This window comes from Oculina patagonica, chromosome 8 (genome assembly GCF_052425735.1).
Source record: "Oculina patagonica isolate OP01 chromosome 8, crgOcupat, whole genome shotgun sequence".
In the NCBI taxonomy this organism is placed as follows: Eukaryota; Metazoa; Cnidaria; class Anthozoa; order Scleractinia; family Oculinidae; genus Oculina; species Oculina patagonica.
The window spans coordinates 7,378,846-7,403,596 of NC_135765.1; the positions used below are offsets into that span (position 1 = coordinate 7,378,846).

Genomic DNA, 24,751 nt, shown 5'->3' on the forward strand with positions numbered 1-24,751 from the left:
GGAAAAACTCCTCTTGCGTTATTATTTTTCCAAATTTTTCCTTTGTTTTTTTTTTTCTTTTAAATTATTTTCGTTCACTATGTAGCATGACGGAAGACGAAGACGTACATGAACATGCTTTCCCTCATTTTGCATAAACAGGGGTATTCTAGACATGATTGGTTTGGGGTAGCCTCATTCGAGGGTAGCAAAGGGTTTATGCGTGACACGTGAAAAAGGGCAAAAATTTAACCGTGATGCGTGAAAATGGCCAGAAAATACACGTGATTCGTGAAGTCTGCTGTTTTGATTATACGTGACACGGGAATTTGGTTAAAATTTTATGCGTGAAACGGGATCACGACCGGCACCCTCCTTTGCTACCCTCTCCTTTGCAAACGTTACTTTGGGCTCGTCGCGCGTTTCTCCTCCACGAAGGAGACAGAAACACGCGACGAGTCCAAAGAACGTCTGCTAAGAAGGCTAGGCTTGGGGTTGATCCTTTCACCCAGAAACAAACCATTCTTTTTTCAATAAACGTATCTTAATCGCAACTCACACAGATTTTAAAATAATCAGACTGATAAAAAAACTCCAATGGTGTGAAACACTTCGGCCCATTTAGTGCAGACTTTTCACCCCTCTTCCACCACCGCCCCCCCCCCCCCAACCCCCCACCTGGAGGGACCAGAGACAAATATCTGATAAGACAAGTTTACTAAATCAAGAACTGTATTACAATAGACTACTTGCACCTGTCGGCTGTTCACAACTGTCAGATGATGAGTAGCGTTTACTCCCAGGGGGGGGGGGGGTACTCGGGATTTAAAGTAACGGGGATGATAGAAGGATTTTTGGGGGTTTGAAATCTTCGATTCCGGGATTTTTTTGGGTAGGAAAATTTGGCAAGTATTTTTTTGATTAAAGTAGGGATTTTTTTGGGTATTTAAAATGATCTAAAGATTTGTGGTAGTGCTTTGGCTGCATAGTTCTGCAAATAAACAGAATAAAGTACAAACAAACGTGTTTTGCTGTCATTTTTTGGGGTTTTGGAGGAAGCCCTAGGGATTTTTTTGGGTCTTGATTTTTGCCCCCATTCGATCATCCCTGTCACTTAACATCCCAAATACCCCCCCCCCCCCCCTGGGCGTTTACTGCGAAACCTCACCATATGTACAAGTTACTTGAACAGAAGTATTCAATGAACATCAACAGGAATAAACCTACATCCATAAACTTAGTAAACTTCTTGATGAATTTTAGGATATGGGGGCTTAACTTTTAAACCCCCCCCCCCCCCTCTCACCACCACCACCACCACCATCCTCTTGGGGTCTTTATAAAAATTTAAATTATTTACACATAATTTTTTAATATTTTTTGTGTTCTTGAGGGGAAGGTTAGAAAATATAGTACTGTTGTATTTCAGCTATGGGTAGGTTCAAAGGACCTCTGTTCTCTTGTTTTAGCCTGATTTTGAAAACCCCAAAAAGTTCTGATTACAGGAAATGTATAGGTTCTACTTTTTTAGAAATATTATTTTCAACACGACACTGAAATGGAAATGTGTATGAAATTAAAAATACAGGCTCACAATTTCCAGTTTGGCTTAGATCCCATTTAAATTTTACAAAAATCTTGTTCAGAGTTTTTATTAAATAAATCAAGAAAACATTAATTATTTTTCTGCACTTTCAGGATAAAATTGTTTTGAGCACATTAAGTGTTTTGTTGATGCTGTTCTGTACAATCCTGAATGCTGATGTTTCCACTTGTTCTTTTCTTCTGTTTTGTTTGTTGTTTGTTGGTTGTTCCCAAGTCTTGTGTCTCAAAAGAAACATGGAAGCCCAAGGAAAATGCTTTGTTTGCACATTAAATGTATTTCAGATCCTAAAATAGGGTCCCTCTCATTCTTCGACCCATTCCTCTGTCATAAACCACATTGAACTTGTTGATGAACTGAAAAAAGAACAAGCATTAAACAGAAATTAGAATTTAAGAATGTTACTTGGCTGAAGACCATGTAATAGCCTTATGTCAACTTAGAAATTCTCCTTGCTGGACTTCATACATTTCTTGTAGTACTAGTTGGGAGAATTTCATGTTGTATTAAGCTCTTTGAGCCTGGATATCAACATACAAATTGTCCTCACTAGTCTCCATACATTTCTTACAGTACAAGTTGGGAGAATTTGATGATGTATTAACCCTTTGAGCCCATATATCAACATACAAATTCTCCTTACTGGTCTCCATACATTTCTTCTAATGCTAACTGGAGAATTTGTTTAAACATCAAGGCAGTTTTTCTTTGGTCATCATAAGTTACCTCTTGCTACATGTGTACTTGATTATGTGATGATGACAATTACATTCAAATTAACAATTGATGTCAAATTTTTTTATGCATCTGTCCTGTTATTGATCACAAATTTTGTCATAAAATTGTCAAAGTACCGTAATGATTCGATTAAGCGCCCCACTTCCAATAAGCGCCCCTTCCGAATAAGCGCCCACCTTCGGATGTGTCTTTGTTAATAAGCGCCCCTATTCTAATAAGCGCCCCCATACTTATAAGACACCCCATTCGTATACGCAACCCTATTCTTAAAAGCGCTCCTATTGTGGCTTACTGACTCTACTGAAGTCGTTGACGTGGAAAAGATAAACTCATGAACATTCACCGTACCGTACATGTATTTACTGCTAAAATGAACAATTCTTGTAAAAGTAACTGAACTTTCAACAATTTTTTGCAGTTACAGTTCATGTTATTGCTAGTTATTTTAAAACATATTAAAGTTTTGTTTTAAACATTTGGTTGTTTTGCAAAAAATTAAATAAGCGCCCTGTCTCGAATAAGCGCCCTCCCTTAAGGTGCCCAAAGTAAATAAGAGCCCCGGGCGCTAAATTGAATCATTACGGTAGTTGTAGATCCATGAGTCGCAGGCGAGAATTTCTGCAGTTATTGTAAAAATAATATTAGCACAAAAACACTGATTAGCATACCTCATTTAAACTGTTGGCACCCTTTGTTATGGTGGATAGGTAACACATCAACATAACATCATTACATTGCTGTGAAAGGAATTACAAACAATAATGTAAACTTTCAATTAGTGGAAGAGTTCATGTATTTGTAGCATGTGGAGTATTCTTTAATTTTATGGACTGAGAACAAAACATACATTGTAAAAGTCCTCTCGAAATACATCAGTCTTCATGACAGGCAGTCTCTGAATCAGACTCAAGGCATCGCGCATTATCTCATGGTTGCATGGGACTTCCCCTACATGGATCAAGATAAAAAGGTTAGTTTTCCACTATTTAGATTATGGGTGTTGTTCTTTTGATTTTCCACCAAAATTTCTAGAAAATATTTTTGGCTTAATAGAAAGCACCATATATTTGTTACAGTTTAATGGGAGTATTTAATCTCAGCAAGTTTTACAAATAAAGATCTTACCATTTTTCACAGCTTTAGCATACTCTAAAATCATCTTGACCCGGGAGTGCAGCATCTTAATTGCATTGTACTGAGCAAGAAGATGCTCTGACACTGCAAAAAATAAAGGGAAAGAAAAATAATATTATAATTAAAACTTTGAGCTTGTCATGAACTACAACATATACAAGTACACATATGTGAATGTGGCTTGCTTTGAGACATTTGGAGCTCTTAAAAGCGCTGTCAAGCTTTTTTTCCAATGCACATGTATATTTTCTTGTCACAGGGTTAAAACTTGGCGGTTTCACGGTCTCCAGTGGTGATTAAAAAGTGTCCAGGGCCACTAAAAGTTGAGGTTTGATCGCCCAAAGGGCGACTACGATTTGAGAAGTATGAAAAGAGTAACAAAAACAATAAAATGTATTTTCCTTGAAGTACCTTTCTTTTCTTTCCTTTTTTTCCTCTACTCTAAGTTCATCAATTTTATTGAATGTTTAGTTCTAAAGTGCAAAATTCAAAGCCGTTCATGATCGAGTTTTTAGATAACTCCAATATGTAGAGCCAGTTTATTTTGGCCTGGGCCACTAAGAATTCAGGGATACTAGCCTGTGTGGCAACCAAGCACTTAAAATTTGTAGCTCTGTAGTCACATACACACCTGTTGAGCCATCAATTGTCCCAGTGTTTGACAATCTAGCCACATGATCAACTCCAATTCTCTCAGCCTCTTCTGTCGCTAAGGTGTAATGAGTCTCCACAAATAACATGCGTGCCTGCAATTTAACAGTCAGTTTTAGGGGGAAAAAATATTTACAATCATGTACATGTACATGTAGTTCTTAGATGACAGCTTACATAGCAAGGAAACACTGTAAAAAATTTAGGCTTCAATGGGTGAGACACTGTTCACTGCAAAATCAGATGATCAGATGATTTGGTTGCATAACAATCGCAACCTGCCAAGTTTATTTTTTTTCCTTAGTGGCCATTTGGCCACCAACTGCTCAAGTTTGGTCGCCAGTGAAAAATTTAAGTCGCTAAATTAAGCTCAGCTTTCAATCCTTGTTCTCAATATTAGTCGCTAGGGTGGCGACTTCGGTTCCAATTTAGTCGCCATGGCGACTGAAATGATCTTAACTTGGAGGGTTAAATCGTAAGATGTACAGCAAGTAAAAAGTAGTTTGAAATTTTATTTTCTGAAAAATATATGTATAATAGCTTAGAATAGAGTGGAATCATGTTTGTCCAAACTAGAAATATCATTCTCCTTAGCAACTTTAAGTGCGACTTTCTAGAATTATCAACCAGACAGCGGAACAAATGGAATAAACGATTTCGCTCATATTTTCCCCATAGATAGGTCCTGGTGAGAAACCAAACGGACCATAGCTAGTTTTTCCTAATACAGCTTCCTTTCGCAGAAATATGCAAAAAATAGATTTTGCCCCAATTGGACTCAAAATCCACTTCCGGTTTGACTGATTTTTTTGAAAGTTTGATCGCCTCGTGCGTTATACAGCAGCTGTTTATTGATATTTCAATAATATTTATAATGTAATTAGGTCTTTATTGTATGACTGAGCGAAAAATAAAACAAATCGAGATTAATTTTTAGCCTGAAACGGGGATAAATCCAAAAGCAAAATTGGCAAATGAGTAGCGAGCGAAATTATGCAGTAAAACTCTGCCATATTTTTCTATGTGCGATAACTTAAAATATCGTAAAAACAATTTTTATGGGTTAACTAGACACTTATCTAATAGGATATCTAAAAAAATCTCTGGGGAAAAGGTTTTTAGTGGCCCGCTTTGGCCTGTATTTATCACTAATTTTGCCGATAATCTGCCGTTTTTGCGTGACAGCAATTGCGTGACAGAGGTAGACAGCGAATGAAATTATCGTTTTCAATGCATGTTTGACGCTCTTGAGACAATTCCGTCAAACAACCCATGCAAAGAAACATGTTATATGGTGAACTATTTCAAAAGGTAAAGGCAATATTAGATTTTTTCGCTTCGCCATTTCTGGAACCTTTGCGTGATCTCTACACGTTCTTGATCACAACATGCTAGATGGTTTAGTCCTGTGTTAATAGTTGTTTTAAGCTGTTGATCATTCGATCATCCACAAAAACCGGTCGTATAAAGGAAAGCATTCTCAGTTCAATTTTTTTTACGTAATAACGAGTCAATATTGTTTGGTTTATTTCTTTGCGTGATCTAAAGGAAACAACGCAACAATTAAATTATAAGTATTTGTCGAGTGCGACGATGTTGCCGTTTTGTTTGTTGATGCGTTGTTGTTTCCTTTTTGTCTCAAATTGCCGATATTTTTCCCAATTCATTTTCCTTTAATGAAAAATATAAAGCACAAGAAATTATTGGGGAGAATTGTCTACGGCCAATAGATATCAACATTGAAGATATTACTGAGGATTTTAAACAATTTTATGGTATAAGACATAAAATATAGCATTGCAGTTCTAAGTTATGTACAAAGTTCTATGTATTTTGTGCCCGAATAGTTCGTTTCAAGGAGCTGAAGCTTCGAATATGATTAGCGCCAGATTTTAACGCAATATTTGCATCAGTCCTGAATCCAGTTTCTTTGCGACCTGCAAATTGTATAATCAAATTATTTTTATTTTGATAACAAGTCCTTATCCAATTCCACACTTCGATCGGTAAACACGACTCTTCGCTTTTTGCGGATAAAACAAGATGAATGCTTGTTGTTCTTTTAAAGTCAGTGCTCCTTTGATCGCAGCGACAGAAATCAGCCTACGGAGAAAGTCTCACTATTATCATGCACTGAAAATATAGCACAGCACAAGTCACTCTGGGAGTTTCATAAAATGGAGAGCGAAGAAGAGTTGATTCTTGCTCGAGCTACGATTTTTTACACTCCTCAAAGTGTCGACGTAATGACTGATAAACCCATGGTCTCGGCTGGACAAGAGGAACCTAAAGATGTAGGGTCCCTCAAGAGGTACCAAAGCATAAAATCGTCAGAGGAAAATGTCCGAATGCCGATGGAAGCTTAAGGGATAAACAAAATCTTCTCCAAGTTAATCATGAAAAGAACGGGACATTTGATTCCCGTTGGATCAGGTAGATATCAACGTCTCACTCGCTTCTTGTCTGAATGCAGGCATTTCGACATACAAGTACGTCTGACAGTTTTCCTTCTGTTTCCATAAGGTATGTGCAGATCACGCAGGGAAATTTTTGTGTTCAATTTCCGAAGAAGAGAAGCTGTCAAAATTAGCAGCAGAGAACAGCAGGGGAACAAAAGGGACAGGGCAAAGGAGCGGCGAAGAAGGCAGGCTTTTGAATATCCTTTCCTATAAGAGGGGTGGGAGGCGGAGTCTAGTTGGTACTGCTTAAAAAAAAAAAAAAACTAGTACGTCTTCTCTGCCCTGTCTCTGCTAAATCAACCAGTGAAGGAACATGTCTACAAATGTAATGCGTTTTGTACTTGAAATACTTATTTGGCAATAACCAGCGATAGCGGCGGCACTTCCCATGTTACGATAACCCGCAAAAAGCCTTCCATAGATAATCATGAGTGAAAACCTGGAAACAAGTCGTCTGCTCTCCATCCAATATTTGAGCATTGACAAATTCGTTATACCAGCATTTGGTGGAGACGATCATGTTTATTTAAGTAAGAGCAGTCATCGCATAAATTACATACATGTACGTTGTTGAAAAATTTTAAAATTCCACCCTGCAAGCTCCCCTTCCCCCTCCCCAACCTTCTCAACCTCCCTTCCAGCCTTTGATTTGCCGCAGTCAGTTGTTGCAATAGTCTCACCTCGTTTTGCCCATTTTTAGTGGCCCAAACAAAACTATAGCTCTCTATAAAGAGGATAAGATTTTTTGGCAAGCTTTACATTGAAAACAATTGCCTTATCGGCTTATGCAACTGAAACCACCATCAGTGGACAGCAGGAGGGGAGGTGGGCATTCGCCTTTCGTTTCCTTAAAATGGAGTGGGAGGTGGAGTCTAGTTGGCACTGATTTTAGTACAAAATAGTCAGTTTTGTAACAAAAGATGAAGAACTGGTCATCTCCGCTGGATTCACCAGTAGACCGAGTTTCATGTCTACCGATTTAACTTAAATATATTTGAAAATACTAACTTTCAGCGAACTGTACTAGAACAGAAATAACACTAGATCTAAAAACCTAATACTCTACAATGATCATGAATAAACGAACGTTGTGAAAGTAGGGGCATTTTTCAATGTGAACCTAGTATGCCTATTCGTTGTTTTGAGGATTATCTTATGAATTATAAAAGAAACGACAATTATTTCCCGTGTAGCAGAGTGCACAGTCATACTCTCCGTCATGATGGGTGCATGAAAAATAAAGATCTTATAACTGAGCACTTTTGAATTCTTCTGAATTGTCTTATTAAAGGTAGATACACTTTCAGTGTTTAAGAGCAGACAAAACATGGTACATTAATTTGCCTTGTTTTTAATTTCAGCTGAAGAGTAGTAAACAGCACAGCCAGCTCGCGGGAAAAGCCACACCTCAATGATAGGTTAAACATATGTTCATTATAGGGTAATATAGCAAGTAAAGGTTTTACTTTAAGAACCCATTTACAATCGGCATGTGACATCTACTCCTTTTCGTGTATTTTAAATGATTAGATTATTTAAAATACAGAAATTGTGAAACTGTTTACGGGTATTGTGACAAGCCGTGTCACGCAATTGTTTACATTTTAGCTGATTTACGGCAAAATTAGTGATAATCAAAGGCCGAAGCGGGCCACTAAAAACCTTTTCCCCAGAGATTTTTTTAGATATCCTATTAGATAAGTGTCTAGTTAACCCATAAAAATTGTTTTTACGATATTTTAAGTTATCGCACATAGAAAAATATGACAGAGTTTTACTGCATAATTTCGCTCGCTACTCATTTGCCAATTTTGCCTTTGGATTTATCCCCGTTTCAGGCTAAAAATTAATCTCGATTTGTTTTATTTTTCGTTCAGTCATACAATAAAGACCTAATTACATTATAAATATTATTGAAATATCAATAAACAGCTGCAGTATAATGCGCGAGGCGATCAAACTTTCAATAAAATCAGTCAAACCGGAAGTGGATTTTGAGCCCAATTGGGGCAAAATTTTTTTTTTTTGCATATTTCTGCGAAAGGAAGCTGTATTAGGAAAAACTAACTGCAGTCCGTTTGGTTTCTCACTAGGACCTATCTATGGGCAAAATATGAGCGAAATCGATTTTTCCAATTTGTGCCGGCGAAAGGCGATATTAGTTGATTTTTGGAAAAAGTCGCACTTAATACTTTTCTTGTAATGTTGGTTCTGAGAATTTGGAGAATTGCCCATTTGCTTGACAATGTATTAATAATAGTAAGGAAAAAATAAAATCTATCACTTATGGAAATGAAAAGGTTAACAATATAATATGCCATAATTTACATGCATCAGTACCAAAATCTTACCGCTCCATCTACAATGTCAATCACGGACTCATATAAACTGATTGGTAACTGAAATGAGAATAAAGTAACTTAAATTCATGTGAGTTGGAAAGGTTATCTTTGAACACAAAAAAAATGTCTGTCCAGACTATTAATAAACAAGTGCTGTTCTTAATGTAAAGAAACAAAAAATACCTACATCATTAGTCTTGGCTAGCGGATTCAGTTTCAAAAATAGGGGACTTTCATTTATCTCGCACATCTGTTGAGGTAAAAACATCCAACTAAGACTAAATGCTGAAATCATGTGTTCAAAGGATTAAATTTAAGAATATGGTTAAAACATGCACTGCATGATACCAGAGTTACCCTCGATCTTCAAAGAAAAATCCTCCTCTTCCCCTTTTTTTAATAGAAAGATAGAAGGAAACTTTGCTCACAGGGTAACTGCAAAGTAAGGTAAAGTCTGTGTCCGAGCCATGAGGCTCATACAGCCGGAGCTTATCCCGGTAGTAGTAGTAGTAGTAGAAGTCTTTATTAAGAAGCTAGTCACAACAGACGTGTGGCTTTACAATAAAAAAACAATCTAAAATAAGCTAAACTAGTAAAATGAACCTATTATATGTATCAGTTACAAGGATTTTAAGAAATAAATTTAAAAAGACATCTATTTACAAAAGTGCGTTTGAAACGTTCTGTTTTTACTTTAGGGAGTATAAAGTCATGGCCCCTTTCTCTAAGAGCTCTGTTCCGTTTGGGTGGGAGCAAGTCATATAATACATGGCCAGTGTCACTTGTGATTCTGTTGAAAAGATCACTGTCCCTATTCTTAATAACATCAGATATCAAAATGATCTTATTTGTATAGCCAAAACGATAGTCTCGCCGAAAGAAAGTGTCAATCCGATCTAAATATTTGCCTTGATAGGCGGAGCCCCACACTTCCACACTTCCCGGTTTCCGTAGCATTAAGCGACTAGGAGTATTGCTACTCCCCCCTGGATGGGATGCTAGTCCATCGCAGGGTTACCCCCCAGCCGGTACCCATTTATACACCTGGGTGGAGAGAGACACTGTGAGAGTAACTGCAAAGTACATGTTATGTACATTATTTTTGAACATGTATCTGAAATATTTGATTTTTATAAAAAGCACTTTCAATACAACTTTGTTTTAGATTTTAAAGAAAACAGCAATTTTTTTAAGTTTACAAATCATGTTTCACCAGAGACCTTTTTCATCTTCAACTGAATGATATACAAAGCGTAGAAAATTGAATAATAATAAGTAGACTGCAAAATGCTAATTAAGAAAAAATAGTGACAACAGAACATGAAAATGTGAGAATTAAAAGGATAATTTTAGATTAACATGGTTTAGTTAATGATTGAGCCAATGTAGTTCTTTTTTAATATGAATAACCTCCTTCATCTTGAGTTGAAAGCTGGGAGAGGCATGATCTAAAATATGAAAGCAATCTATTGAACACAAGGGGCGACAACGTTTAAGATTAACTGAATGAAAAAATGACATGTTTGTATCAAAAACAAATATTTTGAGCCAATCCAGCTTTTAAAAGGAAAGGGTAAGTATTAGGTTTTCTGGAATATTATTATTTTTAGTGGTTCCTCAATACAGCAAATCCACAGAAAAAAAAGATTTGTCTGTCACCTGTTTGTGTACTTTGATATCATTTTCAGTTGCTCCTGATCCAGTTGTGTACCAGCCAAGAAAATCCAAATTCTTAAACACCTGGTGAACTAAAAAAAATTGCCACACATGATAAGAACTCACAACACACTGTTCTGGTTTAAACAGGTAAAAACTATTCCCTTACTAATAACAATTACTTCTCAAGTTAATATATGTATGTAATGAAGATGAATTGTTCAATATGACACAAGCATGGGGCAAAAAACAAATCTGAGTCCCCAACAGGAATCAAAACCCATGGCCTCCCAGAAACCGGTTGGGCACTCTATAAACCAACTGAGCTAAGAGAGACCCATGGTGAGCTGGGCCATTTTCTAGGTTGACATGTGACACGCGTCCTGCACACTGCTAAAATCACCAACGTCACAAATCATCAAGTGCGTAGTAAACAACCGGTATCTGGGAGGCCATTGGTTCAATTCCCGTCAGGGACTCAGATTTTTTCTTTGTCCAACGCTCATGTCATATTGAACAATAATATTCATCTTCATTATTTATCTCCAAGCTTAAAATTTACCATCTTTATTGTTTACTATATGGTATGTGTTTGTACAAAATAATGTACAGACTGAGGTTGTCACTCGCCAAGAGACCTCCATTGCCAAAATCGCTCTGCACTGGATGCCAGAGGGAAAACAAAGGAGATGTCATCCGAAGATCACGTGGCAGCAGATGGTAGAGAAGGAAGTGGAGCAGATAGGGAAGACCTGGAACAGCATTTGAATCATGGCAAAGGACCGACAGATGTGGAGGGATCACCTTGCTGCACTACATGCCACCCAACATAAAGGGCGTGAGTGAGTGACTGAGTGAGTGACAGACTGAGGTTTCATAAGAAGCCAGAACAAAACTGAGTGTCCATGGAGGAGGTTTCCATGCATGGGAAAGGAAGGACATTGCGCAGTAAGCTATACCTGAATACTGTGATGTTCAACTCTAAAACCTCTACCCAATAAAGCAGAAGTGTACAGCTGTAGCAACTCTAGAAGGAAATCTACAAGTAATCTTGTAACTCTACTGGTCATCTAGTCTAGCAGTTGCTGTTGTTTTGGGGGCTATGGGCATTGTTCCTGTTGTTTGTTCTATTGTTCTCTTAAAGGGTAGCGAGCCATTCGTGTAAGACCTTGCACGAGCTACAGCCCATACCTAGATAACTATAATAGGAGAGTACCCCTTGCCCCTTGCCTCCTACCCCCAGGCATCTGCCCCCTGCCCCCTGCCCCCAGGGAGGCATCTGTATAAACTCACACTGCTCTTCCTTTGTTTTGTAGTACTCCATATTTATCACAAGTTGTCCATCATCAAAAAGATCAAACTGAAGCTCAAAGGAATTGAAAATTTCTATTGTACGACCATCCTGGGTTCCCAAAAGAGCTCCAATCACTAGAACAAAAAAAAGACTTTTGTTACTTCCTGATCCAGCTTATTTTTCAGATTCACCTCATCTTATTATTACTTTTAGATGGTCATTTCTTTTAGAGTGTCGCTACTATTGGAATTGGCTAAAAACCATGATATTTTATTGCTTTCCTGGAGGGTTGTTAATTTTATGAACTCTTAAATACCATGTACAGAACTAAACTAAGCTAAAACGTTTTTTTATACTCAAAATTCCATCAATTTATGATTTCTTTTTTTTATTAAAGCTGAGTAAGAAACTGGAGAGGTGAACATTAATATAACTATTCTATGTTAGTAATAATAAATGGTAATAAAAAGGTTGGAAACTTTGTTACATTGATATTGGTGTATTACACTGGTATATACTGCGTGCAGTGTAACACTCTTGGGGCAATTCTTGTTTACATATCTAAAGTGGAATTTGATTGGCATGCAGGATAGAAATTTTGGCATGAATGAAAAAATAAATTATGAAAAAATTCTGTGTGTATGTAACATAGACTTCAGATTGGTAGACAATATCATATCACTCGCAATCACTTGTGTTTTACCATGCTATTTTACAATGCCTTGATGTCATACTCAACAGTTTATCTTGTTAAATAATTTTATGTAAACAGTGGGCAAAATTCGAATGATTTTCAATATTGTACGCAGGTCCCACGTTCTCGTTTTACCTCAGATGTATTTCAGACAACGTTATGCTAGCCTAAGTACCCGAAACACAAAACAGGAACATGACCTTTCAGTTTTTGAGATTTCCGTCTTACGAAGTTTTTAAACAAAATTACCTTGAGGATTGGCATTCCCGTACTGCGCCTTTATTCTGGTGTAATGCTCAGATATATTCATGATAACAAGGGGATGAAGAGCTACAGAAACACTTCCACTTGAACCAGAACTTGCCAAAACAGTCTCTGAAGCATCCTTCGAACTAGTTGTCTCTTTCGACTGAACCTCCATAGACGACGCCATATTGGATTGCCACAACAGCTGAGCAGCCAGGCTTGGTGGTAACTCCCGCCCCAATCCTCCACCCTCGTCTGCCAAACTCGATAATTCAGTTTTTTGCTTCACCCAGAACAAGAACATATTTCGGTGATTGGATCTTTTCCAAAAAAGTCGCCGTCAGAGGTGCTTAAAATACACATATGACTGTTCCAATATTTATTCCAGTAAAAAGTTATACAAACTTTAGATACAGGGTTGATCAAACAGCTATTTTATAAATTTATTTTAGCCCAATATTTCGGTTGAACAAAACCAACCTTCATCAGGGGCATACAAAGCTTATGAAGCTTTGTTTTGTTCAACCGAAATATTGGGTTAAAATAAATTTATAACATAGCTATTTGATCAGCCCTGTATTTAATGTTTGTTTATTAAGTTTACCTCTGATCCTGATCTACACCAAGATCCGGCTACAATTTGCTCCTGTTTGTCAGTGCAGAGTGGTCCTTTCATAGTTACAGAAGTCACGGCTGGTAAAAAAGTTATACCACATTTCGTAAATTGAGAGAAAAAAAACCGGTGCGGACGAACGCAAATAGTCTAGCCTGCAGAACAGACGGTTTATTTTTTGCGGGGTCGACCCGCAAAATAAAAACTCGCACTTCGCGCTTCGACCCGCAAAATAAACCGCCTGTTCTGCAGGCTACAAATAGTCATGATCGGTGAAATTTTGGAGTATTTTGGAATTCTTAAACGCAGCTTTGTTTACAATATGTCAATCTACAGGCTCACCAAATTTTGCGAAAGTTGAAAAAAAATCCGATTAAATCGTAGCTCTTCAAACGCGTCTTTATCAAAATATTTTGAGAAAACAGTGCGATAAGTCTTCAAGCCACCTTTTAAATGAGAAAACCTTGAGTTTATAGTAAAGATATACCAGAACACGAAATATCTTTGTATTTCTTCGTCAATATATACCCGATTTCCACAGAGTTTTCGAACGGTTTCGTCTTATATGAAAGAGCATCAAGTAAACCTTCCACTTTAGGGAATGATTTTTTGAGCCAACTTTGGCTTTTCGAAGGTATACAGTAAAAACCCGCGTATGAGAACCTAGGTTTTTTCAAGTTAGCCTAAACAGGTTCTTATATAAATGCTATTTAGTGTAAAATTAGGCTAACTGGGTTCTTAATTAGGTTCTTAACTTTTGTTCAAGAAATAAAGTAGAATTTTTAAATGATCTGGTCTTTAATGTCCAATAACAGTATACTTGGAGGCTTTGGTAAGCAAAATACTATTAATACTAGTTTATATGATTCTGTTGAAATCAAACCTATACTGTAACCTTCACTATAATTCCCAATAAATCTTGTATACAAAACAACACAACATGATAAAATGTCAAAGTTCCTATTTAAAAACAGACTGTGTTATAAATATATTTTTGAGAAGATTTTTTTAATTCTATATTTTTGAGAAGATTTTTTTTTTTGAAAATAAGAACCTGTTTTAGAATTTTAGCCTAAAATGGTTCTTGTGTGAAGGGTGCTTAAAAATGAAATTTTAGCCTAAAACAAGTTCTTAAATTTTAGGTTCTTATACGCGGGTTTTTACTGTATGGTAACCTTAAATGGTAACAGTTTCCATTGAGCACGTTTAACCTTGTATGGAAAAGGTCGCTTGAACTTGATTTTTTTTCTATGACACAACGAAAAAACATATTTGAGACATATTACCAACTACACCTGAACGTGACCTTTTCCTGAGCTGACGCACTAAAAGAACTATTTAAGGCACATTACCTAACCTTTCTGACGTCATCATGACGCAATTAAAACGTCATACTTACGCAGACCACTTTATTAAGAAAGTTAACATTACAACTAAATGAGAACACTCACCGAGCTTCTGCTGTAAGCATTATCATCAAAGGAACTTTGCATCATTTACGACATTTGTAGTTACTGCGAAGCCTTAGCGTAGCAGCAGAACTATTTTTGACTGTCCGCGCGGGGCCTGGGCGCTTTATATAGGCGACACACTCGATTTGACTTTTTCACTGGCGATGATTTTGAGTACATGCAGTATGTATGATCAGCGGCATGTAAAATGTGGAAGCTGCGTTTGTCGGTTGCGATGTCCAAGAAACCTCTCTTGACCAAGATGGTCAAGAAAAGTGAACCTGGAGAAACGGTCTTTTCATCCCTTATGCGCCATCTCTGATGAATAACGAATTTACGAGGCCTTCTTATAATTCGCTGTCATAATTATCCATTACTAAGTTAATTTAAGGAAAAAAAATACTTTCTGTGCCTTAAGCGCGAAATATGTACAGCAAAAACACTACGAGGATTATTTGCGAAGGCTCCACGAAAACGTTTTCATAATGACCGCGCGCTAGAATGGAACGAGCTTTGAGCTTTTTGACGTCATAAATTGATGTTTCTGATGGCTTTGCGATCGAATTGCACGTGCTATGTTTTTTTACTTTGCTTCCTTTTCTCAATGTCACTAGCATTTTCACTCGCTTAGAAAAATCATATCTTTCACATCTGAAAATGTGAAAATCCGAAACATTCCTATGACCTTCCGTTCCGCTCCTACTATTATAATTATTATTCTTATAACTCACTTCGCAGCACTTTACTTGCTATCAGCAACTCCTAGTTTTACTTTACATGTAATTACGCATTCTGGATTACATGTTCCGGCTTCTTTTGATGTTGTTGTTCTTGCTATTTTATTTTTTATATATTGTCCTCATTTATAAACTATCTGCCACAAAGTTGAGCGAAATTAATAAATAAAATGGTCCTCGCAATTCCACAAATTTCAGGTTAAATGTTTTTCCTGCATGAATGCGAACATTCTTGCAACTGAAAGGTTTTCCTCAAAAAAGCAATTTTGATTTCTACACCGTAAAAAAAAAGAAATGATAAAAATAAATAAAAAGTAATGATACACAACTCTACACTACACTATACTCTATGTACGTTAGACGGACATTTTTTTTTTCAAACAAGCATCCGTTGTAAATAAAATCGAGAAAGTGACTATGATAGTTTTGATAAAGCCCTTTAAAAAAATGGTAACTCAGAAGCCGACACGCATAAAGGCTTCTATATACCTTGAAATGACTACGAAAACCAGGATCGGAAAGGCTGCCAAGGAATATCATTTATAGTACAAGCCGTGCAAAAGCATGGATCAACACAAAAACTATTCCAATTCCTTTTGAGTACCTATTATGCAGCCCGGGAGGGGGGGGGGGCACTCAAAAGAGTTTTGTACGGGGAGGCTCCGCCCCAAGCTCTTACCCCTTACCCTTTTATATACCATTTTGACAGAAATTATACCCCTTTTGTATACCTTTTACTAAAAAAAGAAACCCCTTACATATACCTAAAAGACATGGCATAGACTTAGAACAGGACGTTTTCTTGTCATTTTTATGCAGCGCTTAATAAATTAAAATAATACAGCCATAAAGAGCGTCTGTTCGAAATTTTTAATTAAAGGCCCTTTAAAAAACCTAAATGACGGATTTTCATACCTTTTCATATACCAAAACTTGTGAAATCCCTTCCCTTATATACCTGAAGCCTGAAAAGGTACCCCTCGGGCGGAGCCCTCCGTATAGGCCGTATATGGAGTACCCCCTCCTCCGGGTTATGCAGGCTGCTTTGCATGAGTGTCTAAGCTTTTGTATATATACATATGCAGTGGATCCCGATGGTTAAAATGACTACAATTATAGGGACAAAAAACAATGTGGTCGTATTAGCGAGTAGGTTGAAACATTTATGTGTGGTACTAATACTGAACACTTTAAAATCATTAGTCGATTATCAGCTGCAAGTTGATAAAGGCAAATAAACCGCCGTAGGGAATTTGGAGAAGCTGATGCTTCGAGCGATAGCTCTTTGTCGGAGCAAAGGGCTAACGCTCCAAAAAGTTAGCTTCTCCAAATTTGCTACAGCGGTTTATTTACCTTTATGAAATTGAATGGAAAATATAAAAAAAATATTAAAGAGTTTCATTCGTATTAAAGGGGTTTTCCAATGTTAAATTTACTCAGCACCGTAAATCAGGTCATAAAATTAAAACTGATCACATTTTCGAACATTTATGGGGAGTTCCGTAAGGCGGTGTTTCACTACTGTAACATACCTTTATTTCTGTGAAGTTGGCCCGTTTGTTTCTGGAAAATTCATCGCGGATATTTGTTTTGAAATTTTAAATCAGCTAAATTAAGACCCGGTTGCTTTCTAAGAAGCTACTAGCTAGCTCTGAGCTGCCTATGAGCTCAGTGAGCTAGTAGCTATCCCGATGGCTTTCTTAGAATGAGTTATATTTTATTTGTGACCATTTTACTCTGAGTATTTGGCAAGTAGTATAGTATTACACCTCGCATGCGAACAGCTTTGAACGTGGCACAAAATGCACAATTTTGTTCTTATTTTTGTTCTTACCAAATTTAGTGATGTTTTTGTTGCACTATTTTTATCCCTGCTTGGGTATTTCACCGATGCTGATGTAAGAAAAAACTCGAAAATTCTGCTGACAACACTTTCTTTTCTATGTCAGTTGTTGACGTTAATACGCTCATTTGCGTACATACAATCTCGCGAAGTAAAGAATATATAATTAGCGTTACGCTTTGCTCAGAAAGTGGTTAATTTAAGCCCATGACGCGAGTAACTACTCGCTTATTCAGAAAATGAAATTATCAAGTTTTCAAAAATAAAGCAATGATATTTCCTATAAAAGCCGAAGCTGGGCACCACGTTTCAAAACAAAGTTTAAAGTGCCTCGTTTAAAGACAACTCAAACAGTCTGAAAGCTCAGCAAAGAACACAATTTCTTGTCAACATATCCTGACAAATTTCCGGCGGACAACAGTTTTACTGCTTTATTCACACACTGCCAATTTTAACAGAGATGGCCGAGGCTCAATCTTCATCAACAGAATGTGCAACTTGCGAGCGGAAAAATTCATTGGTAAGCGAAAAAAATGTTGTTTTTTTCATATCTGTGCATGCCAAATTGTATTTAAAACCGAAGTTTACACGGTACTGGGAAGATATGAGAATATCTACCAGTGTTTATATTAGGCCGGAAAGTAACCGAAAGTCAAATCGTATAAAAACTGTCATTCTCAACTACGCTTTCCGGCGATTAGAACATGCAAAAATCAATTCGATTGGAGATTTTATACGATATAGTAACATGGGTTAACCTGTGTGTTGAAAACGGTACACTAATAACGGATATCCGTAAGCTATCCTTATGAATAATCCGGGAGGGCATGCCAGGTACGATGTACCGGATCTATGCTGCATTGGGTCATAGACGGAACGAGTGTGCGTCCGGTAGATTTCAACTTATGTGATTTTTTTTTCTCGCTCATTTTTGACTCTATTATTAAGAATTTTTTGTTTGTGCCGGAAAGGTGCGCAGTAGAAAAGGCAGTAACCGAAACAAAACAGTTCTTGGAAGCAAGAGAAAATCATTCTTTTTTAATACAAGTGTATTTGCGGTGTTTTGAAAATGATAAGTTTTCTTCTGAAGCTACCGGCGTCCCTAGACTTGATAGGGTGACTCTATATATCTTGTACTGACGTTGGACATTTTGTCGCTTTTTATGCAATATTTACATCTTTTCATTCGATTCTATATAAATATTATTTCGTTACAAATACTAGAACAGCTACAAGTGTACAAGATTTTGTGCCGAAAGTCGCCAGTTTGCAAGAGGAAGAACTTTTCCAGTATAACTGACAGATGAATACGGAAGAGGCTATGATTAAAATTCAAGTATTAAAGAAATCAAATTTTGCTTGCCATAAATTTAGCTAAAATATGCAACCTTGGTTGTACCTTACGTTGTTTCAGTTGCCTTTTAACTCTGATTACGTATACTAAATCAACAGCAATAGAACTTGGTTGTGATAGCGATTTTGAGTTCTCGCTGACGTCACTACGTTTGTATGCAAAAGCTACGAAAATAGAGTTGAGCTAATTCATGATCACGAGTTTTAAGGCTATGTAGTCATGCTACGCTGTAGAAAAATTACTGAAATTTTGTGAAGTGCAGACACATGCAGCCCATTGTTGACGAGCTTAAAATATAACTTTTTGGAACTGAGTTTCATCCAGCGTATTCTGTTTCGATTTGTTACATCACGCAGATCAACCAATAGGCGGTTCGTATTTCCTAAACAGCGCTGCGTTGTTAATCGAGCCAAAATAGAAGAACACGCATTTCTGCGACCGAATACACTCTTTTTCTGTAATAATATATTTTATACGAGTATCGAGGCTGAAATTTGCGAAATTTTATTAATATTTTAAAAATAAAGCGGAGGCTGAGATTTTCAAAAGTTAATATAGTTGTGTGTTGAAAATCTGATAATACGATACAATACAATTACTGTTTCAACTAAATAGTATAAAATTATTCCATTCTCTAAATGGCAAAACTAGCCAGAAAAACAACAAAAGCAGCGCTAGCCGTATGTTTGATGCTAATAACATTTCTGCAAGAATTATGTTATAAGAAACACTTGTAAATGATACCTCAATATATTTCAAAACGGACATGTCATACGGTTTTTTTGCTATAATCTAAGAATATTCAAAAGAATATTTTCAGCCTAAAATCGGCAAAAAAAATAATAATTTTCAGCCTGGGCCGGAAAAACAATATTTTATAGAGAAAAGAGTGTAGTTAACAAGGCGTAGCTGAGTCGTCTATCACTCATAAAAAATTAACGAGGGGCGCGAGTGGTCTAATTGTTTTAGTCGAATCTTTTCTTGTTCCGTCACACACAAAAAGAATTCTGCGGAATTTTTCCGACTTTTATAAATGCCGAATATTAGACTCGGAATATAAACATCATATACAGACCAACAACATGTGCCAAGCGTTGACTACCGACCAGTAGTAACAAACTCTGCCATGGACTTCTCGAAACCATTGCATTACATGTACATTGCCTTGTTCTACTGGAAATCCGGGAATCTGATTGGTTCTTCCATGATTGCTTCCTATTCACCGATAAAACACGATCGCATGCGCGGCTCTTTAAAGAGTTAATTTTTCTTGATTTTTAGATTAAAAGTACATTAAATTGAAGGTTTTGGACTGCAATCCTTTAGGATTTCTACTGAAACAGTTGGACAACTCGCCCTCGTTTTCTATGAGAGTTGAAGCATGACTTTATACGGCAAACGTGAGCTAGCCTTTCACTGAATTTGTTACCTTTTATGGAATTCTTAAATTAATCCCTCATATAAAAAGGGAAAAGATCCTTCTTTCACGACAAACACAAAACTACTCATTTCCGCGTACGAAAGTCAAATGGCAGACAGCAAAAGTTAAATTTTTGCCGTCCGCGGAAAAACAAAGGTCATACTTAATCTCTCTAGAGTCATCTAGGCTGCACTTCGTTGACTTTTCCCTCATGGAAAACTCGGGCTCGAAGTCTAATTGAATAGCAAGTTCTTATTAATAAAAAAAACTGACATGACATTGTTTTCTTCTTTCTTTTCAGATAATAACTTGTGACAGTAAAGAACACACTTTCTGCAAGGGTTGTGTGACAACCTGCGTTGAGTCACGTACGACAGCAAAGAATGTGGAAACTGGACTGGTCACGGGATTAAGTTGTCCTTTGGCGGATGCATGTGGATCGGAACTTGAACCATTTCTCGTTCAAGACATTTTGGGTCAGATCCCTAAGAAACAACAAGAAGGTATCGTCATTGGAAAGCTAAGGCACAGGAATTCTATCGTTGCCTGCCCAAACCACCAATGTCCGTTTTTCTTCTACCATGATGACCCTAATTTTGATGTCCTCTTCACATCGTGCCCGGGGTGTCGTGAAGCCTACTGCCTAACGTGCAAAAGCCGTTTGAGTTCCCAAGGCTTCCGCGATCACATCTGTCCAGCGGACAAAGATTTTGACTTCACTGACGGCGACGTTACCCGAGGATTGCGTGAAGTACTCCATGAGTGTTTCTCGATACGGTGTACCAGCAATCAGTGCAAGTCGTTTGACCGGGATGGAAATCTGTCCGTCAAGGAACCTGGGGATTGTAACGCCATCAAGTGTGACGGTTGTATGCGATTCTTCTGTTTCATTTGCTCAAAAGACCTGGGGACAAAAAGGCAAGACGCGCACAACACATTTCCGCACAGGTAAAGTCTGATCAAAAGCATATGCAATCTATTATTCATACTTTTTGCATCTGGAGGGGAGTTGAGGTATTTTTTCAGAGATTAAAGGAGTATATTGAGCGTCTACAGCGTTTTTCAAAAAGTAATTTGGAATTGCTTTGGTTTTACTTTATTATGCTCTGTGACTGGTTTAAAAAACTCGTGCCACCTACTCAGCCAATCAGATGCACAAAAGCGGTTGCGATTTGGTCTGACGCGTTTTTCCTGCTTCGCGATGATTGCGTGCATTTGCCTCAAGTTTTGATTGGCTCATTGAGTTCTCTGTTATTGTTCCAGTTTGATTTACAATTGTCACTTTCAATAAAATCACTAAAGGTGAATAATGTGACAAGCGCAGGAACTGTATAACCAATGCCAAGCGCGGAAAAATAAGAAGTTTGGTTTTTGGGGGTAAAAAGGAGGAGGGGGGGGGAGAAAAAAAAGAAGGGGGACTTGGCTTGCACTGACATCTGACCAGGCGACAAGTAGACCAGGTAGCCAAGCTCTTTAACTAATATTCTTAAGCAGCATGTTAGACTCAGATTAAGCATCAACGAATCGTTATTTTAACAGGTATATTGTTAGTTGCTGTGAAAATTTGTTCATCTCTCCCAGTTGAATTGTAGTCCTAAAAACCTAATTTATGAGCACTAAGTGGTTGTACTTATTTCTAACGTTTTGCCACAGAAACGCTCAAATGACGTCTGATGCTCCACGCTGTTGGCTTTTTGACGACGCAGAACGGGGACAAACTGAAGACAGAGCTTACCAAATCCGCCAAGTGATTGCTGTCACGAAATTCTTGTCCTCGCTTGGAATAAGCGACGAAAGAAAAAATGCTCTACTCTATCAAAATCGTGAGCTGTTGGGAGAGGACATTTTCACTTACATGACAAAGAGAAACCAGATTAAGAGAAGTGGTAGTGGTCGATGTGTCTTCATGTAAGCCTAAATGAACATTACCCAGCGAAATATCTTAATAAGGTACTCGATCTAAAGGAACTGTGTGACATTTTAGCTAAGTTAAGTCGTAATGTAAGAAAATGACCACGACATGAAATGAAATATAAAAATGACTACTTAAAACAGTGAAGGAACATTTCAACACAGAAAATCCAAATGGAGGTACGGATGGCCAAAAATGAAGAAGATTGAAACGGATTGCAATATGGGACTTTGAAAAACTGTTTGATTGAACAGTTTTTAAAGTAATCTTGTTTGTTTGTAACTTTAAATTTCAACGCTCGATCGGTAGACGTATTTCTTTGTATTGAAGCGATGGTTTTGTCATTTAGATCCAAAGAAGTAATTTCTTCGCTAACAAGAAGTTTTATAGCGAGTATTTGGCAAAACTTAATAACATAACTACCCCGTGACGCGGTTCCTTTACTCATCAGTATTTTTCTTACCTTCGTTAATTTTTTAAAGATTTTTAGCGATTTGGAGGAGCTTTGTACAGTAGACAAAAATATCTTCTGGCAAAAATTTACTATATTTACTATTATAAACTCGCCTGGTAGAGAGCCGACAACCCTGGACAAAATTAGTTGAGACAACAGATGTCACATACTTTTTTGCAAAACGGTCTTGACTTACTCGCAAGCGGGTGAAAAATATTTTACCCCCTCTCCCCTTGCTCGATGTTGATTCATGGGGATTGCAATTCACCTGGTTTTGTTTTCACAACACGAAAACATTGACCGACTTTGACATGGGAAGAGCGGGCTGAAAAAAAATGAGCTGTGGTACCCAAATTAGTGGAAATATCTCTACAGTTTTGTCCAAGATCGGAGATATTGCTTGTATTTCGGGTGTACGATCACATCAGAGAGCAAGCAGAATTCAGAGCTATGCTTTTAGACTGAGCAATGTATGCGTGAGACATAAGTTTAAGGCAAACCGCCGAACTAAGTTTTGCATCGTTTTCAAGTGTGTATAGCTTTATAACAGTAACCCGTGATTACTTACTGTCACATCTGTTCAAACGGTTTAAGCAGAGCCTATTTTTTTTTAGCAATTTGTCCATTTTTTTACTTACTTTAGCATTAAAGATTGTATAGTTTACACTTATAAATATAAGCACATGACATCAGATTGTTTGTATCATGACTCAGTTTAGTTCAGTTTCAGTTTTCGCATGAAGACCGAGGATGATGTTGAGTTACCGCAGGGGCACCCATCGAGAATATAGTTCAAAACCACTTAAAGATAGCACCGTTGAACGTATTTTAGTATTTAAACGGTAGATACAGGCATATTTTTATCCCCTAAAAATTTTTTATCTGTTCGGATTTCCTTGTTGAAAGTCTTGTGATCCGAAAGTTATAGGGATCAAAACTTACCTTTTCGAAAAAAATTCCAGCCAGAGAAAGGCTCCCGAAAATTCTAGGTGACCTTTTTAGAGTAAAAGTCCGTTTAAAATGAACAATTATACCATTTTTTAGATATTCGAAAATCCTAGGAAAGGCAGGCAAGCAAAAAAAATTACAATGAATGTTCCGAAAATTCTAATTCTCAAATCGTCTTCCGAACAGATATTTTAACGAAATATTCCGTTGGGTGCCCCTGTTACCGATCGCGGCTGGCACTCTACTAAAGTAAAAGTGATGAAGTGCAATATGTAAAAAGTGTAATATATATTTATAGCAGTTGGCAGGTAATGATTGTATTCATAAGTTTTGCAGTTTAGCTTGTATAGTTGGGAAACACTAGGCGACATGACGCGGCGACAAGTTGCTGTAACATGTTACCTCGTGTGACATGGTGCATTTCTGCGACAATCTTTGGTCGCTGCGACAGAATTTTGTCGCTGCGATCAGTCGCACGAATTCAGACCCGTTTGAACTCGTGCGACTGATCGCAGCGGCAAAACGAGCGAAAGCAGCGTTGTCGCAGCGTATGCACACTTCTACGACAAGACGCTGCGACAAAATATAAATTAACCAATGACGGAGCATCATGTATTTTTGCCAAATTGATAGGAAAACTAAAGCAGTAGTTTTAAAGTAGACTTGTCGCAGATACCTGTCGCTGCGACTTCTCGCCTAGTGTGTCTCGACCTATATTTGTTATACTTTGTTTAATAGATAATTTTAATTAAAACCAGAAGTCTATATACACTTCTTATAAAACTAACAATTTTGACCAATTTTGTTGTATCATACTAGATTATTAGTAAGTTAATTTGTTATCATAACTGCTATTATTTCTGTACAATTCAAAAGCACAATTAAATTATATCTATCACAGGAAATATCTTTTTATTGGGGCTGCTGCTGCTATAAAGGATTAGCCTGTTAGGAAATTCAAGTATCCGTTTCCATGTGCAGTGTTGCAGCGGAACACAGATAAGACGTTCTCAAACTCATTAATAATTAAAGAAAAATAATAACCGTGAAGAAGATTTGGATACCCGGTCTTAATTAGCATAGATTTTTTACGATTTTATTTCTTCGTTTACTCCGTAGTTTTTGTTTTGATTGAGAAAATATATCAAACACTCCAGACAGTGTCCCATCGCTTACCTAAACACCTCGAATTACATCAAAAATACTCCGCTGCGCGTCGCATT

General features: G+C 37.2%; 2 protein-coding genes across 2 annotated transcripts; one reads left to right on the forward strand and one right to left on the reverse strand.

The window, feature by feature from the left end:
* Window positions 1-1,615: 1,615 nt before the first annotated feature.
* Window positions 1,616-13,018, reverse strand: LOC144663049 (COP9 signalosome complex subunit 6-like). The gene is made up of 10 exons (XM_078523986.1): window positions 12,800-13,018; window positions 11,856-11,990; window positions 10,566-10,654; window positions 9,094-9,156; window positions 8,916-8,963; window positions 4,086-4,200; window positions 3,446-3,538; window positions 3,168-3,268; window positions 2,989-3,057; window positions 1,616-1,938 (listed from the first exon to the last, which is right to left on the reverse strand). The coding sequence occupies exons 1-10, from the start codon at window positions 12,981-12,983 to the stop codon at window positions 1,870-1,872; spliced, it is 966 nt and encodes a 321-aa protein (XP_078380112.1). The 5' UTR covers window positions 12,984-13,018; the 3' UTR covers window positions 1,616-1,869.
* Window positions 13,019-17,771: 4,753 nt separating this feature from the next.
* LOC144662935 (E3 ubiquitin-protein ligase RNF14-like) lies at window positions 17,772-24,451 on the forward strand. Its single transcript, XM_078523868.1, has 3 exons — window positions 17,772-17,960; window positions 20,516-21,162; window positions 21,868-24,451. Exons 1-3 carry the CDS (start codon window positions 17,901-17,903, stop codon window positions 22,124-22,126), a joined length of 966 nt encoding a protein of 321 aa, XP_078379994.1. The 5' UTR covers window positions 17,772-17,900; the 3' UTR covers window positions 22,127-24,451.
* The last annotated feature ends 300 nt before the right edge of the window (window positions 24,452-24,751 follow it).

Excerpts from the sequence above, each read along its gene's own strand:
- LOC144663049 (XM_078523986.1), bottom strand. The coding sequence starts at position 12,983 with ATGGCGTCGTCTATGGAGGTTCAGTCGAAAGAGACAACTAGTTCGAAG. Across the intron at positions 10,655-11,855 it reads CAAAACAAAGGAAGAGCAGT|TTCACCAGGTGTTTAAGAAT; the intron begins GTGAGTTTATAC and ends AATTTTTTTTAG. Across the intron at positions 3,539-4,085 it reads GACAATTGATGGCTCAACAG|TGTCAGAGCATCTTCTTGCT; the intron begins GTGTGTATGTGA and ends TATTTTTTGCAG.
- LOC144662935 (XM_078523868.1), top strand. The coding sequence starts at position 17,901 with ATGGCCGAGGCTCAATCTTCATCAACAGAATGTGCAACTTGCGAGCGG. Across the intron at positions 17,961-20,515 it reads GCGAGCGGAAAAATTCATTG|ATAATAACTTGTGACAGTAA; the intron begins GTAAGCGAAAAA and ends CTTTCTTTTCAG. Across the intron at positions 21,163-21,867 it reads CACAACACATTTCCGCACAG|AAACGCTCAAATGACGTCTG; the intron begins GTAAAGTCTGAT and ends GTTTTGCCACAG.